The sequence below is a fragment of the Sarcophilus harrisii genome, chromosome 1 (assembly GCF_902635505.1).
Source record: "Sarcophilus harrisii chromosome 1, mSarHar1.11, whole genome shotgun sequence".
Lineage (NCBI taxonomy): Eukaryota > Metazoa > Chordata > Mammalia > Dasyuromorphia > Dasyuridae > Sarcophilus > Sarcophilus harrisii.
The window spans coordinates 467906045-467921055 of NC_045426.1; the positions used below are offsets into that span (position 1 = coordinate 467906045).

At 34.8% G+C, this 15011-nt stretch overlaps 1 protein-coding gene across 1 annotated transcript in view; it reads right to left on the reverse strand.

Moving 5' to 3' along the window:
• RP1 (RP1 axonemal microtubule associated) overlaps positions 1 to 15011 on the reverse strand; it is a 582455-nt gene that overhangs the window by 562474 nt on the left and 4970 nt on the right. Inside the window, exon 3 of the mRNA XM_031946393.1 lies at positions 10876 to 10878. Within this exon, the coding sequence (XP_031802253.1) occupies positions 10876 to 10878 (3 nt within the window). The remainder of the gene's footprint in view (positions 1 to 10875; positions 10879 to 15011) is intronic.

The window sequence follows — 15011 nt, forward strand, 5'->3', positions numbered from 1 at the left end:
ATTTCTTTTCATAAATCATACCTCATACATTGACTTATTGCTGATTCATTTTTGTTCATCCAGTCAGTTTTTTAAAAATGTTTCTCTGTCATCAAGGTTTTTGTTTCATGTAATATGGTGTCCAAAAAAAAGTGGAGTGCTCCAACTACTTTAAAGTTGCATTTTCCCCCCTCATCAAAATTATTATTTGATTTATTTAGTTCTTATTCTTTTTTCAAGTCAAATCAGTAATATTTGTCAAAAAAAAATTATAGAGTGCCAGACACTGTGGCAAACAATGGGGATGCAAAGAAAGGCAAAAATAGTCCCTGTTCCAAAGGGGTTCAAAATCTAAAAATGGAAAGAGGGGAACAGCAGGGAAAACAACATGCAAACAACCATATACAAACCAGATATATCAAGATTAATTAAAGGTAATCTCAAAGGGAAAGCATTAACATTGAAGAAGGTGGAATTTTAGCTGAGATTGACTGAAGCTGAAAAAGCTACAAAGGCAGAGGTGAGGGGGAAGAGAATTCCAGGCACTTAGAACAGTCAATGAAACAATACAGAATTGGTATATGGAGGCCTGTGTCACTGAATCACAGAATCTGTGGAGGAGAGTAAAATAGAAGTTTAGAAAGGTACAAAGAGGCAAGGTGATGAAAGGCTTTAAATAACTTTTCTCGGTTAAAAACATAATTAATTATAACTCTGCTTTTGCCAGCTTTTCTTTCTGCCCTTTCTAGGGTAGGAAAATGCACATTTTAAATCTCCAAAGTCTTCTTCAGCTAAAAATATTTTTAAGAGGACCTCCTATTCTTTCTGTATCTCTCAAATTTTGCAGCTTTTCTTCTAAAAGAAAAAAAAAACAAAAAAACTTATTCTATTCTATGATGCAACAATCTCCCTTAGCATCTAAATGTTCATTAGTGTAGCATATCATCCAATATTACCTAGAGAAAAATGTCATTTATAGGATTAGTCCCAAGTAAGTGACATAAATGACAATAAATAGTTCAAACAGGCAGGTTCCTGGCTAATTAAACCATTCTGTATGTCTTTCTGTCTTATGCTTAATTGAAATCAAAATTCTTCTTGCTATAATTATGTATGGATCTGGTGCTACTGGCAAAATTTGACTTATTTTAGTGCTACTATTGATATTAAAAGTGACATCTCAAAGGGCATTAATCAATCAAATTGAGAACAATCCCCAGAAAAACATACCAGATGTCAATTTTTATATGACTTCCTTGTATAGAAATGAAACCAGAGTTTGAAGTGACTTTTACTATTACCTAGACCAGCCAAAGATTTGTCTATCTTGTTTTTAAATATATCCACGTATAAAATTCTAAAACTTTTCTTTATAACTTATTTTTGTTTCATCTTCCTGGTAAGACAATCTCGAGACTGAACTCATTATCTTTCCCCACAAACACTCTCCTCTTCCTAACTTTCCTATTACTATCAAGAGTACCACCATTCTCCCAGTCACAGAGGTTTGAAATCTAAGAGTCATCCTTGACTCTTCACTCTCTCATTCCCACCGCTCCCATATCTAATAGGTTACCAAAAATTGTAGATTTTACCTTCATAGCAACTCACATATGCACCCTTTCCTCCTCTACCCTACTACTCTATTATTCTATTCTAATACCTTATAACTAGAACATTTTTAAAACCTCCTGTCTTGTCTTCTTGTCACAACTCTTCTCCCATTCTACTCCATCATCCAGTCTATAGGATCATCCATCCTATAGTGTTAAGTCTGACTGTCACTCACCACACTCTCCCAACGCAATCCTGTGACTTCCTATCATCTCCAGGTTCAAATAGAAAATCCTCTATTGGGCATTAAAAGCATTTTACAAACTAATCCCTATACCCTAACAAGTTTTCCAGTCTTCTTCTACCTTAAACCTTCACATATACATTTCAATCCAAGGCCACTGGCCTCCTGGCTGTTCCAGAAACAGTTTACTCTCAGAATGTTCTCCTTTATCTGTCTCCTAACTCCCCTGGTTTCCCTTCACTCCTAGATAAAATTCCAGCTTCCACTAAAAACCATTCTTGATTTCTTTCCATTACAATGTCCATCCCCTGTTGATTGCTTCAAAGTTATCCCATATATAACTTAGTTGTACATAGTTGCTTTTATGTTGTCTCTATAATTAGACCAGTGAGCTCCTTGGGAGCAGGGGCTGGCTTTTTATTTTGTTTTGGGTTGGTTTGGGTTTTCATTTTTGTTTTGCCTTTCTTTGTATCTCCAATGCTTAGCACAGTACCTAGCATATACAAAGTGCTTAATAAATATTTATTAACTGATTTACTGACTTGGTGAAAATCACTGAAATTCAACAATAAAACGTTAATAAACTGTTTCCAAAAGAAGTAAATGTAAGCTGAGACAAGAAAAGGCATATGCATCAAGGAAAAGAAATCCAAAATATGTCTACATAAGTAGAAATCCACAAACATAAGAATAGAAGAATAATAGTAAAAATAAAAAGTGAGGATCAGAAATAGTATTATGAATATACATCACAGAAATCCTAGCCAAATGGAGGATATAAATGGTACTAATCTAACTTGGATCACAAAATTAGCAAGATCTAGTAAGTTTGGGTTTTTGTTATTAATGTTTTGTTTTGTTTTGTTTTGTTTTGTTTTGTTTTGTTTTGTTTTTGTGAGGGTGATTGGTGATGTGGAAAATATCTAAATTTTTTACTTTTCTCTAATAATTTTATTTCTCATTTTGAGAAAAAGGGAAAGGGGGAAAGAATAATATAGAAATACTGTGAAAGTGAGGAAAGAGGAAAGAGCCAAAATAGTCAAATAGCAAGAAATATAACAAACTCTCACATCCTCTTAAACTTTTGCAAACAGCTAAAAAAAATACCCATATGCATACACACCTAATGAGGTCCAAAAAATTACGTGTATGTAAGATGATGAAAGGTTGACTTAAGAGCAATTCAAGTGAAAAAGTTTTGGCAATTTAATTTACTCAATATGAGCTAATAATATCACCTAGATATCAAAAAAGCTTATCCTATCATTCTTTGAACCTATGTATGGTATTTTAATCTGAGTTAAACTTGGGGCAGAGTAGTGAGAAAAGAAGAATGCCATAAATCTCTTTTAATATTTGAGGGGTTATCCCATAGCTGAGATATTAGATTTACTCAGTATAACTCCAAAATGGAAAGAGCTTTTGACAGGCTGTCATTGAAAAATAAAAAAAAGAGGAGCATGACAACAAATAGTCAGGGATGTTAGAAAGGATTTCTGCATTGTATTGGAAGCTTAGCTAAGCAAATTTCCCAAATTTTTCAGACTCTGGGATTCTATGGTGCTAACATAGTGATTCCATTTTGTTTTACACACTTTCTTGACACAATTTTACTCAATAAATCATAAACTGAATGGGAATGTGGTCAACATGGCACTCATGACTATATCTGAAGATAGTTTTTAAAGTATCCTTCTGTCTTCTCATTTTCAAGCTAAACTATCCAATTTCCTTAACTTTTTTTCCCCATGGGACCAAATTTCCAATTCATTGTTTTTTTCTTTTTTTTCTGGGCTCTATTGTTCACCATTTTAGTAATATTTTAAAGAACTAGGCTTTATAAGCAGGGTACCAGAGAAATAATTCAGTGTGTTCAATTTTTCTGCCCTTGTGTTGGAGAAAATTTTTTTTTTTACCATTTTGTGCAATGACCTCCAGGAATATGATGTCATGTTCTGAGAGAATCAAGCTAACCACATCCAAGGAGAAAAACTGGAAAGTTATAGGAGAACTTTACAATAATTTATTTCAAAAAAAAATAACTAAAATAAAATTTTTGGCTGATGTTCTTAAGTTCTTTAATTTTTCTAATTGTAGGCCCCATTCAACTTCATATACTTCCAAAATATTCATAAAGTATCTATTATATGTAAAGCATTGTGTTAGATAAGGAACATAGAAATAGATACAGTGCCTGACAAATAGTAGATAGACAAATAGAAGAATAATAGTAAAAATAAAATAGTAAAAAAAAAATTAATAAATGCTTATTGCTTTAAATATCAAAATTAAAAATGAACCTCTCCTAGCCCTTGAGGAACTTAAAATTGAATGAGGGAATAAGGTTTGTAAATATCTAAATATGATGCAGTATGAAAATTTTTTTTAAATCTGTAAGAAATTTGAAGTAGAGTTCTTTTAGTTAAGAAGTAAGAAAATCAGGGAAAGCTTCATGGAGGGAGATTATACATGAACAAGGTCTGAAGAAAGGAAAGAATTTCAAAAGATAAGATGTGAAAGAATATGGTTCAGGAATGGGGGACAGCCTGCAACAATGACTAGAAGCAAGAAAGTAAAAGATTGAGAAACAGGAGAAAAAAATTAAAATGTTGAAGGTATGAAGAAATATAATGAGAAATAAGACTTTAAAAATAAGTTGGAATTAGATTTTAGAAGTCCTTCAATACCAGGCCGCAGAGTCAAAGAGATTTAAGATTGAGAAAAAGAATACTGTATCATAAATAAAAGGTCATTAGCAGTCTATGAGACAGTAAGTATAGTGAATAGGTGAGGATAAAAACCAGATAGAAGGGATCTTGGGGAGGAGGAATGCTGAGAAAATGGAAAGAATAAAGATGATTTTTTTTTGAAGTTTTGTGAAAAAAGGAAGAAGAGATAAAGAATAAAAATGGGAAAGGATTATCAAGACTAAGACAAAGTACATTTTTGCATATTTGTATATGTGATACAGAATACCAGTGAGTTTTTACAATAGAGAAGACCTGATCATATTTTCATACAAACATGGAAAACACCAAGGGAGGAAAAAAATGGAGAGAGGGAAAGACACAGAAAAAGTGCCTTTAGATGAGAAAAGAAAGTACAGCAAAGATGGTCAAGTAGAAGAAGTTCAGTAAACCATTAACTCCCCCACCCCTTAAATTCTTACAAATAGATATCTAAAATGCAGATCAAATCCCAATGGGCAATTTTCTTAATGTCACAGTGAGTCTTTTTTCTAGTCCAGGTTATAAGGAGATAGGTCTTCATCCTGGAAAAGGAATAGGTAGGAACTTGCTGCCTATAACTGTTTAGTCATTTCCTAGGTCTATTCTTTCTGATCCCATTAGGGAGTTTTCTTAGTAAAGATATTGGAGTGCCATTCCCTTTTCCAGTTCATTTTACAGATGAGAAAAGTGAGGCAAACAGAATTAAATGAGTTATCTAGAGTCACACATTTTTGAACCAGATTTGAACTGAAGAACATGTTTCCCTGACTCCAGGACTGGCTATCTGCTTCACTTACTTAGCTGCCTACTAAGCATTCAGACAGGGAGAAGCTTTACACCAGGGCACTGTAGTAGGAACAGGAGATAACTGGAAGCTATTATTCACTATTCAGTTCTGTGAGAGATCCAGGGTGGAGTGAAGAAGAGACCTGCACCTAGGGGTGGCATTCTGGCAAGGAACTGGCAAGGCTCTGGGTTGAAAGGAATGTAGGAAATATGACTGAGATTCCAGAAACAAATTATAGTCTCTGTTCCAGCAGCTAGCTCAGTCTTAAGTCTTCAGAGAAATTAAGGGCAGGAATTTCAGACAAAAAGAGATCCTGCAGTTCTGTCACTCTAACCCAATAGAGTTTTTCATCTGGCTAGTAGGGACTGAGTAAAGCAACATTATACTGTTGTTCAGATGCAACAGAGATCAGAAATTTGAAGAGCTCAGCTCAAGAAAGCAGTATTTAGATCCTGGATCAGCTCAGCACTGAAAGATTGCAGTCCCAGACTGAGTGGGTCTCTGAGATCCTACAATAACATAACATTCATTACCCAGGAGAAGTAGCAACCAGGACCAACCATATTGATCTCCTCTCCAGAAATACAGAGCTCCATCCAACCATCAAATCAAAAATCAAAAACTAGCCTGCAAGATTAAAGAGCTATTATGATGGCAGGAATATAGTAAGACACAAACTCAGAAGGAAAAAAACTCGAACATTTATAAGCAATGTCTCAAAGAAAAGCACAATATAGGAACAATTCAACTATATTTTGTAGAAACTATGAAGCAAGAGTTTTTTTAAGTTCTTAAATGTTTTTATAAATGAAATGAGAGTGCTTGAGGAAAAATTGAAAAAAATAGGACTAGAAGAATTGGAAAGAGAATTAACAAGGAAGGAGAAAAGGAAAGAGAAGAGGAGAGTAGGTAAAGAAAGGAGCAGGGATGAAAAGGAAGAGGACACTTGAAAAAATTTATTAAGGAAAAAAATAGAATCATTACAACTTGAAAGAAATGAATCCTCCTTCTTATTTCCCCCTTCTAAATAAAGAGCCTATATATCCTATTTTATGTGATCTTTAAAGAAAACTGTGTCATCTAACACACAGTGGATGAAGCAATGGTCATGGAGTCAAGGACTTGAGTTCAAATGCATTTTCAGATACTTAACACTTATAAACTGGTGACTGTGGACAAGTAATCCCAATTGCCTTGGGGGAGGAGGAGAAATAAGAAAACTACTGATTTCTTAGGATCAGAGGCAAAAATAGAAATAGTAAGAATCCTCCTGAAATTTCAAAATAAAAATTCCCAGGAACATCATGGCTACTACCAAGAATTTCTAAGTCAAAGAAAAATTACTGCCAATAGCAAGCAAAAAAGAATTAAAATACTACAGTCAGTATCCGAGATGATTTACTGGTCTCTACTGTAAAGGAAAGAACTTGGAATATAATATTCCAAAAGGGAAAAGATATGCACTTAACAGCTAAAAATAGCAGCCAGTAAAACTGAACATAACCCTATGGGGGAAATTAGCCTTGAATGAGACAGAGGATATGTAATATTGAGGATCAAATGACCAGACAGGTGTGGAAACTTTGAAGTTCACATATGGGAGATAAGAAAAAAAAAAGGTAGTAATAAATATACAAACATAAAAAACTTTATAGTTGTTCAGTTGTGCTGATTCTTTGTGACCTGATTTGAGGTTTTCTTGGCAAAGACACTAGAATGTTTTGTCACTTCTTTTTCCAATTTATTTTACAAATGAGGAACTGAGGCAAGTAGGTTACTTTGTCCATAGTCACAGTGTCTGAGGACACATTTGAGCTCAAGAAGATGAGTCTTCCTGATTACCAGCCCAATGCTCTGTACACTGTACCTGCTGTCCATAAGGAACTAAACAAGCATAAACTGGTCTTTCAAGTGTGAGAAGAAACATGTGTCTTCTCTGAGCTGTATCAAGGGTCATAATTTGATATGTCAGGACTTATCGTGACTTTAGTCATGACTTGATAATTTTATAACAAGACTGGAAAGAGAAGAGGAAAGGAATATACTTGAAAATCAAGAGTTATCAAAAATTATCTCATATAATCAGTGTCCAAGTAGACATCTAAAATGCTACTCACCTCCTGATAGAGAGGTAAAGGATCAAGAGCATGAAATGAGATGTATATTTTTGATTATGGCCAATGTGGAAATTTATATTGCTTAACTTTATATGTTTGTCTTCTTTCATTCTAAATTGGGGGACAGACTGTGAATGGGAAGAAGAAATAATTTTTTTCTGAATAAAAAAAATACATATATATATATATATTTTAAGATGAAAGAGAGAAAATAAGGTACTTTAGAAATTGAAAAGGGTAGAATCAAATGCAAATTTAAAGTCATTAATTAAAAACATTGACAAAACAAAACAACTCATCCTCCAGTAGAAGAAAAAAATAAATAAGGTTTTGAAGTATAAATTAGGGGACACTCAAGGTTCTTTCAAAATGTTTTTATTGGGTGCTTTAGAGTTCTATACTAGATTCCAGGAATAAGGAGGCTATAAAAGGAATAAAGATTCAGTCTCTGGTGGCCTTGAGGTACTTCTAAGCCTCAAGGAGGAGAAAGGCAGAGGGATAATATTCACACTTGAAAAGACATTTAAAAAAAAAAGACAGTAACATTCACAAATGAAAGTAACAAACAACAAATGGATTCTGGGAATCCTGCTGTAATTAAGACTTAAAGAGAATCTTCCTGATGAGCTTGTCCAGTAAAAGTTATCTCATACAGATAGAAGAAAATAAAGAACTTGGAATGGCAAGGAAAAGGAATTAGGGTGTTCTAGATTATGAAAAAGCCATCGTAACTATGGAATTGTTTAGGGTTTTTTTTTTTATTATTGTTACTTTCAAGATCAGGTAAAGTTAGCACCTTTTCTTCTTTGCTAAAGAAAGCATTTTTATCTAACCATTTTCAGAAATCTTTCTTTTAAAGACGTCTCACAACCTTGAACAAGTCCAATTGGTAGCTTCCTCCCAAATATTTCAAAAAAGGGAATTCAATGGATATTCTTCGTAACCACTTGGTTTTTGTGCTCTTGAGCTTTGGCATTTATTATTTAATAAGTTGTTATTCTCATCAACTGCTATTGAGATTTCATTTCCCTGATTGCTGGAGCCTTGTTTATTTGAATTCATTTTATCCATAACAAACAATTGTGCTTGCAGGAAATATATATAGAACCTTTTTCTTGAATATATTTCACATTCCTTTAGATAGTATCCATTCTCTGTGGCTAAGGAGTTAAGCATTCCAAAATCCCTTCTTTTAATCAAATCAAGTGTAGAATTCAAATAAAATCTGGCAAATGTATCACTGCTGATCTTATCCATAAGGGTCTTTTTCACATTCACATTATTATTCTCATCTCTGAAAGAACTGTTATCTGAGCATAGTAAATGGGGAGGTGTTAAAGTCCATAAATGGAAGCCCCCCAAATTCTCAATGTCAGATGCTTTCTGGTATACAAATCCCCTGTCATTTTCATTAACTGAATGAATAACAGCAGTTAGTATTGGACAATGCTGACCACAAACAGCATAGAGCTTATCCAAAGAATCACCTTCCTGAAGAATTGCACTATTCCTATTAATGGAAGGTGATGACTGGCTTTTTACAGGTCCTTCAGTGATTACAGGATGTCCCACAGGATGCACCTTGTTCCCAGGCATGGTATATACACAGGCAAGAGATGTGCATACATTATCTATTTGCTGATTATCCTCCATGTTTTCATGAAGATTTGGTATACTATCAGTGTTGACAATTTTATTTTGAATCCTTGATGAATCATCATAAAAAGGATCTGAATCACTACCATGAGGCATATTAAAATAATTACATCTAGGTTCAGGGGGTTGAGCCATTTCTTCAAGTTCTGAAGAAGATATATCAGCCAGGGCTTTGCCCAAATTTCCAAAATGTGAATATGGAATCTCATCACTATTGTTATCAAGTAGTGTATCTACTGATGTGGTATCCACATTGCCATACATACCAGTGTTCTCAAGGGAGGATAATCTTAACAAATGATTTTCTTTTAAGAGCCATTTGCCTTTGTCTATCAGGACACCCTCATCTACACCCCTAACAATCTTGGAATCATTATGTTGTTCCATACGATGTTCTAGGACATTTTGTCCATGATGATTGACTTTCACTCCATTCATAGATGGTATGGAAGAAGTGTCTTCGGCACAGGTAATATCATCAGTTATTTCTTCCTCCCAAGAGCTTTGTAATGTGGATGTATAGTGTGACACTTGCCGAGGAGAATTAAATGTCTGACACTGACTTGCTTTTTGATAAGGACTTGCTTTCTGAGCACCATGAATAGCTTCTAAAGAACTGGCGTGAAATGCTAGAGATTCATTTGTAGACCCAATAAGGAAACAAGGTTTAATAGTTTCTTCTTTACCATAAAGCCTTTCAATAGTTCTTTTCACAAACCCAGTATTATATGCTCTCTCCTGAACTATTTCCTCTCCACTTTCATTTGTCAGGTCACTGGATGTTTTATATGTAGGTTCACTCTCAGTATCTGGCCTATAGTCTGACAAATCAGAAGTTACTGGACTTTTTAAACATTTTCTAGATTCAGGAGATGGATTTGAATGATTTCTACTGATCATTTTCATTTTTACTTGCACATTATTTTCTCCTTCGTGTGTATCCTTTTCTGGACTTTGCTTTGAATCATAACAAAAGTCTAAAGATGGTAGTTTAGTCAGTCTCTTCTCACAATATTCATCATTCCTTTTTTCTTCTTCCACTATGCCTCCATCAGATATAGCAATTAATTCTGGATTTTTATTTGTTATCTTCTCTTTTGCTCCCAAATTATCTTGCCCTCCTCCTACATTTTCCTGTACATTAAAGTTACTTTTGTCCTGATTTTCTATCTCTTCAAAGGATTCTAGTTCTGAAATATTTCTTTCCCCTGAAGTCATACTCTTAGTTGTTGAGCCTGGTTCCTCAGAAGTCCTTGAGTCTTCCTTATCAAATGACATATCTGTATTTTTATCCTGAGATTCATTTAACACACTATTCTGGAATTCTGCCAGAGGAATCTCTTCTTGCTTTTCACTAGGCTCCATTAATGTCTCATTTGGGAAAGGACTACAATTACTTAAACTCCCCATATTCTCATTTTGAAATGGCACTAATTCATGAATACTCAAGTCATTTAGCTCCTCTGACATAATGAGGTCCTCTTCTAATCTATCTAACTTTTCTAATTCTTCAACCAATTCCAAGTTGTCATTTTTTTCCTCTGAATCTAAAATGTCATTTGGAACACAAGTCTTACTCATAATACAGTCTTCTTCAGGTGAGCAAGGTGACATAAAGGTACAGATCTCACTTTCTCCCTCGCCACCATTATGGGAAAAGTCTTCTTTCAGAAAACAGGGCTCATCTAAAGAGCAAGTCTGATCCTCAGTGGGAGAAAAAGCATTGCTGAGAGCAGAGATCTCATGGGAAATGGAGGTTTCTTCAGTGCCATAGTCCTCGACAGAGTTCCCTTCATACGAAGCATAAACTTCCTTGTTCTTTTCATTTACATTTTTAATTACATCTGGAGATGAATTTCCAGAAACATCCATGGGGATTTGTTCTTTCCCAGTGAGTCCTAAACAAGTTGTGGCTGACTCCTTCAAATGTGAAACAGCAGTTTTCAAATCATCAGCTTTTTCTACAATGGCAACATTCTTCAAAAATTCCAACAAGGTAAATATTTCTGAAGACTTAGAGGTCATGTTGAAGTTATCACCTTGACAGATGGTATCCAAACTTCCCTTTAGGTTTAATAACAATAGCCAAGCTAAAAGTAGGTTAGTGGATGAACTATATAAGGGAGAAGAAAGAGAAGGAAAATCTAAAAGCGGATATGGTATTTTAACAGTTCCATTTTGATTTTTTTGAAGGTTTAGAACAAATGCTTGCATTTGGTGAAGCAATAGGCCAGACAAAAGATCTGTTGGCATATTGTTCATAATCATAGTACTGTCCCCAGAACTAACTTGAACTTCTGCCTCCACACTTTGTTTTTTAAAATCTGGCTTTTTTCCCTGGAGATGAATGTCTACCTCAGAATTTTTTGTGGAATGGTGAGTCTCTTCATTAGCTGCTTGGGTCTTGATCTCATATTCATGGAAGACTGAGGGTGTAACTTGTTCTTCCAAAGACACCAAGGAAGCATTAGTCAGAGATCCAATCTGTCTTTCATAGATTTCTTTGGCAAGTTCTTCAGCACTGTCCTGCTTAGTGAGAGATTTATTTTCCACTCCATCAAAACTATATTCATCCAGGGGAGGATTTGAAGTTGTCTGTGTCTTGTTTTCTATAATAGCTTCACTTTCCTTTTCAGAAACAGCTTGGATAAGTTTCGGAAGACAATCCCCAGAATAATTTTCCATGTCCCCTTCCTTTTTATTTACTAGAGTTAATTTCTCAGATGGTAAAATAGGAGGTGGAAATACATTTTGCAACCAGGTCTGTATGTAACTCTGAACAGAATTATGAGCAAGATCATCTAGAAAATCAGCTTTTTTCAGAGAAGTGAGTGAATGATCCCAGGTTCTAGAACGCTGTTTATTTTCAGCAGCATCTGACTTTAATTTACTTAGTTTCTGCTTTTTCTGATTTCTTAGAGAGGTGTTTAAATTAGTCACTTTTGAAAAACTATTCTTCTTTTCAGTTCCTGTCATGGACCCTGCTGCCACAGACTTTTGTGCATACAGAGACTTGGGGACTTGGTCCCTGACATTACGTATGTGGCGTGCATCTTCAATACCAAAAGTATTTTTGCCATATTTAATGTCATTCTGGGGAAAATCTTTTTTCTCCACACTACTTTCTCTTTTTGTGGATCCTGGAAAGCTCATTTTTTTAACTGCTTTGTGTTTTGTTTTACCTAAAACATGTCCATTATCCTTGATTCTTCTAGCAGCCAGGAATTTAATTGATGGGAGTATCTTAGAAATTGAGAGATTTAGGTTACTTTTAGAAGACACACTATTTGCATAGACAGTCTTATTAGCTGCTTTCTTGCTTCCCACCCGAAGTACCACTGTTCTTTCTGTACAGTGTGAGCTCTGTGACATGTCTTCCTGGATAGTTTCATTGTTGAAGTCTACCTTCTCATTCTTGTTAAGGTTTTTTTTTGTTTCATTCTCCTTGTCGTGTTGACTCTGTTCTGAATTTACCACTTTCAATTGAGACTTTTCCCCCTTTTTCTTTCTAGATCCTGAGGGTAAAATCAGCCTTTCACTGGAAGGGGTGCTTGTTATCCCACACTGAGCAAACTCACTCACTAGTCTATCAATGTTGGTAATTACAGGAGAGGGATCTACTGAGGTGGGTATTTCAGAAGCAGTTTCTCCATGGGACAGTTCAGTTCCAGACTCACTAACACAAAAGTGAGCAACATCTGCTGTAAAAGGTCTAATCCTGTCATTTATTGCATCATAAGATATAAAGTTCTTCACACAAGGTATACCTTCCTCCATTACTGATTTATCCTGGACAGTTTGTGACAAACTATCAATTTGGTTCACCTCCAAAGTCTTTTGAATTTCTATGAGGCTACTATTTTGGGGGCTAGACAAAAGCATCCTATCTTCAGCTTTGCTTTCTAGAGAAGATTTCAGTGAATTATCACTATTGAACTCAGAAAGCTTTGGTTTGTTAGTCACTGATGACATTTTACTGCTAGAATGTGTGAACATGTGATATTCAGATTTGCTTTCTCCATCTTGTCTTTCTTCACTATAGGAAAATTGCCCAATCATCTTTTCTTCAACTTCTGTTTCAGATACCAAAGTGATGCTCTCTAACAGAGACTTCTTTTGTCGTACTCTTCTCGGACCAGGTGTTGGGGGCCGATGAAAATGATGTTTGACTTGATCTCGAGGCATCTCACCAATGTCTGTGTTCACAAAGGTGTCCTCCCAAACAGTATCATTATAAATGTCACATTCTCTGCCTGTCACTTGAGGGTTTCTTTCTTTTGTCAAGCTTTCCTCTTCATTTTCACATTTTTCCAAGGATAGGATGTCTGTAGAATTGGTACATGTGGAAATTTCTATAGCAGGTGACTGATCTTCTGTTCTGGCCAGAAAACTACATGTCTCACTCTTTTTGTCATTATTCGGAAGACCGACTCTACTGACAGTAGTTGTCCATTTTATAGTCTCTTCTTCTTTAATCTTGAATCGAACTTTCATCTCAACAGTCATAGTGCCATCTTGATTAACAAGAATTGATTTTTCAATGTCATCTTCAGAAGGTAGTATCGATATATCCTCACAAACCTGAGAATCATTTTTTTCCAAGCCCAAGTAATGGTCATGGGCAAGAGAGCAGTCTGAATTATTATCATTACTATAAATTTTGTCAGAAGAAACAGAGTAAATCTGAGACCCTGGACTGGAAGGTCTGCGGATAATCACTTTCAAGATTTCAAGAGTAAATGTCACCCAAAATCACCACACAGTGCAGAGGTGAAGAAGACAAAGAATCCAAATGGAGAGAGGCAGCAAAAGAAAAAGGTAGAGGAAAAAACAGAAAAACAAACCAATTAGTAGAGAAGAATATAAAAAAAATAGCTCAAATAAAATTAGATAATGGGTAAAATAAAAATATAAATTTTCAATTATTTTTTCCATAATGACAGCACAGCTCATTTTAGATTGGTCCCATATGGGCCATGGCAATGTACTCTGGATAAGGCTTCCATATTCCTCCATATTTGTAAATTGTTCCCCCATAAATCACAAATCCATTGGAAATTTTTAGCTCTCACATATAAAATATGCAATGTTGTTCTTGCTACTGTTACTTGAACCAAATCTGTGATTTCATTAGTAAAGGAAATTCCCAATGAGGAAACTTCTTCTGACAAAGTAGATCAAATTTATTCTGCCAATACATCTCCTAAGGTCAATATCCCTCACTTGCTCTTATTTTTCCCCCACTTTTCAACTTTTTTTATTAAGTTGGCTGCATAAAAGACATATTTCTCACATGGAAAATTCTTGTCATGAATAAGAGCAAATAATATATGGCAACCATAAGTTGTGCATCACAAAGTAACAATCATTCTGAGAGAAAAAAATAAACTGAATTTCTGTACAATGCAGCTATAAAAATTAGCAAATAATGTAAAAGACTTGTACCCATTAGGATACAAGCAAATATAATTTAGGGAACTTAATGCTTTTATAAATATTCTTCCATTTCAATTAAATTGATTCATGGGCATATAATTTGGCAGAATAATTCCTTACAATTGCTTTAATTTCATCTTCATTAGTGATAAAAAGTTGCCTAGAACACCGAGTCATATAGTTAGGATGATAACTATAGCACTTATTTCACAGGGTTGCTGTGAGGATATTTCAATAAGAGAAATATTTCAATAAAATGCATTGCAAATGTCAAAGTGCTACATAAACTTGTTATTTTTATCACATGAAGCAATGGGACATAGTGTATAGATACATAATTTGCCACAAGTCTAGGACCAGCAGGATTCAATTTCCATATCTACCACATACAAGCTATGGACATGTCACTTAACCTCTCCAAAACTGTAAATTGTACAGAAGGTGTTGCGTTGCATAGATAGAAAGAGCTCCCCTATTTGGAAATTTCCTGTATCCATAAAATCATAGGA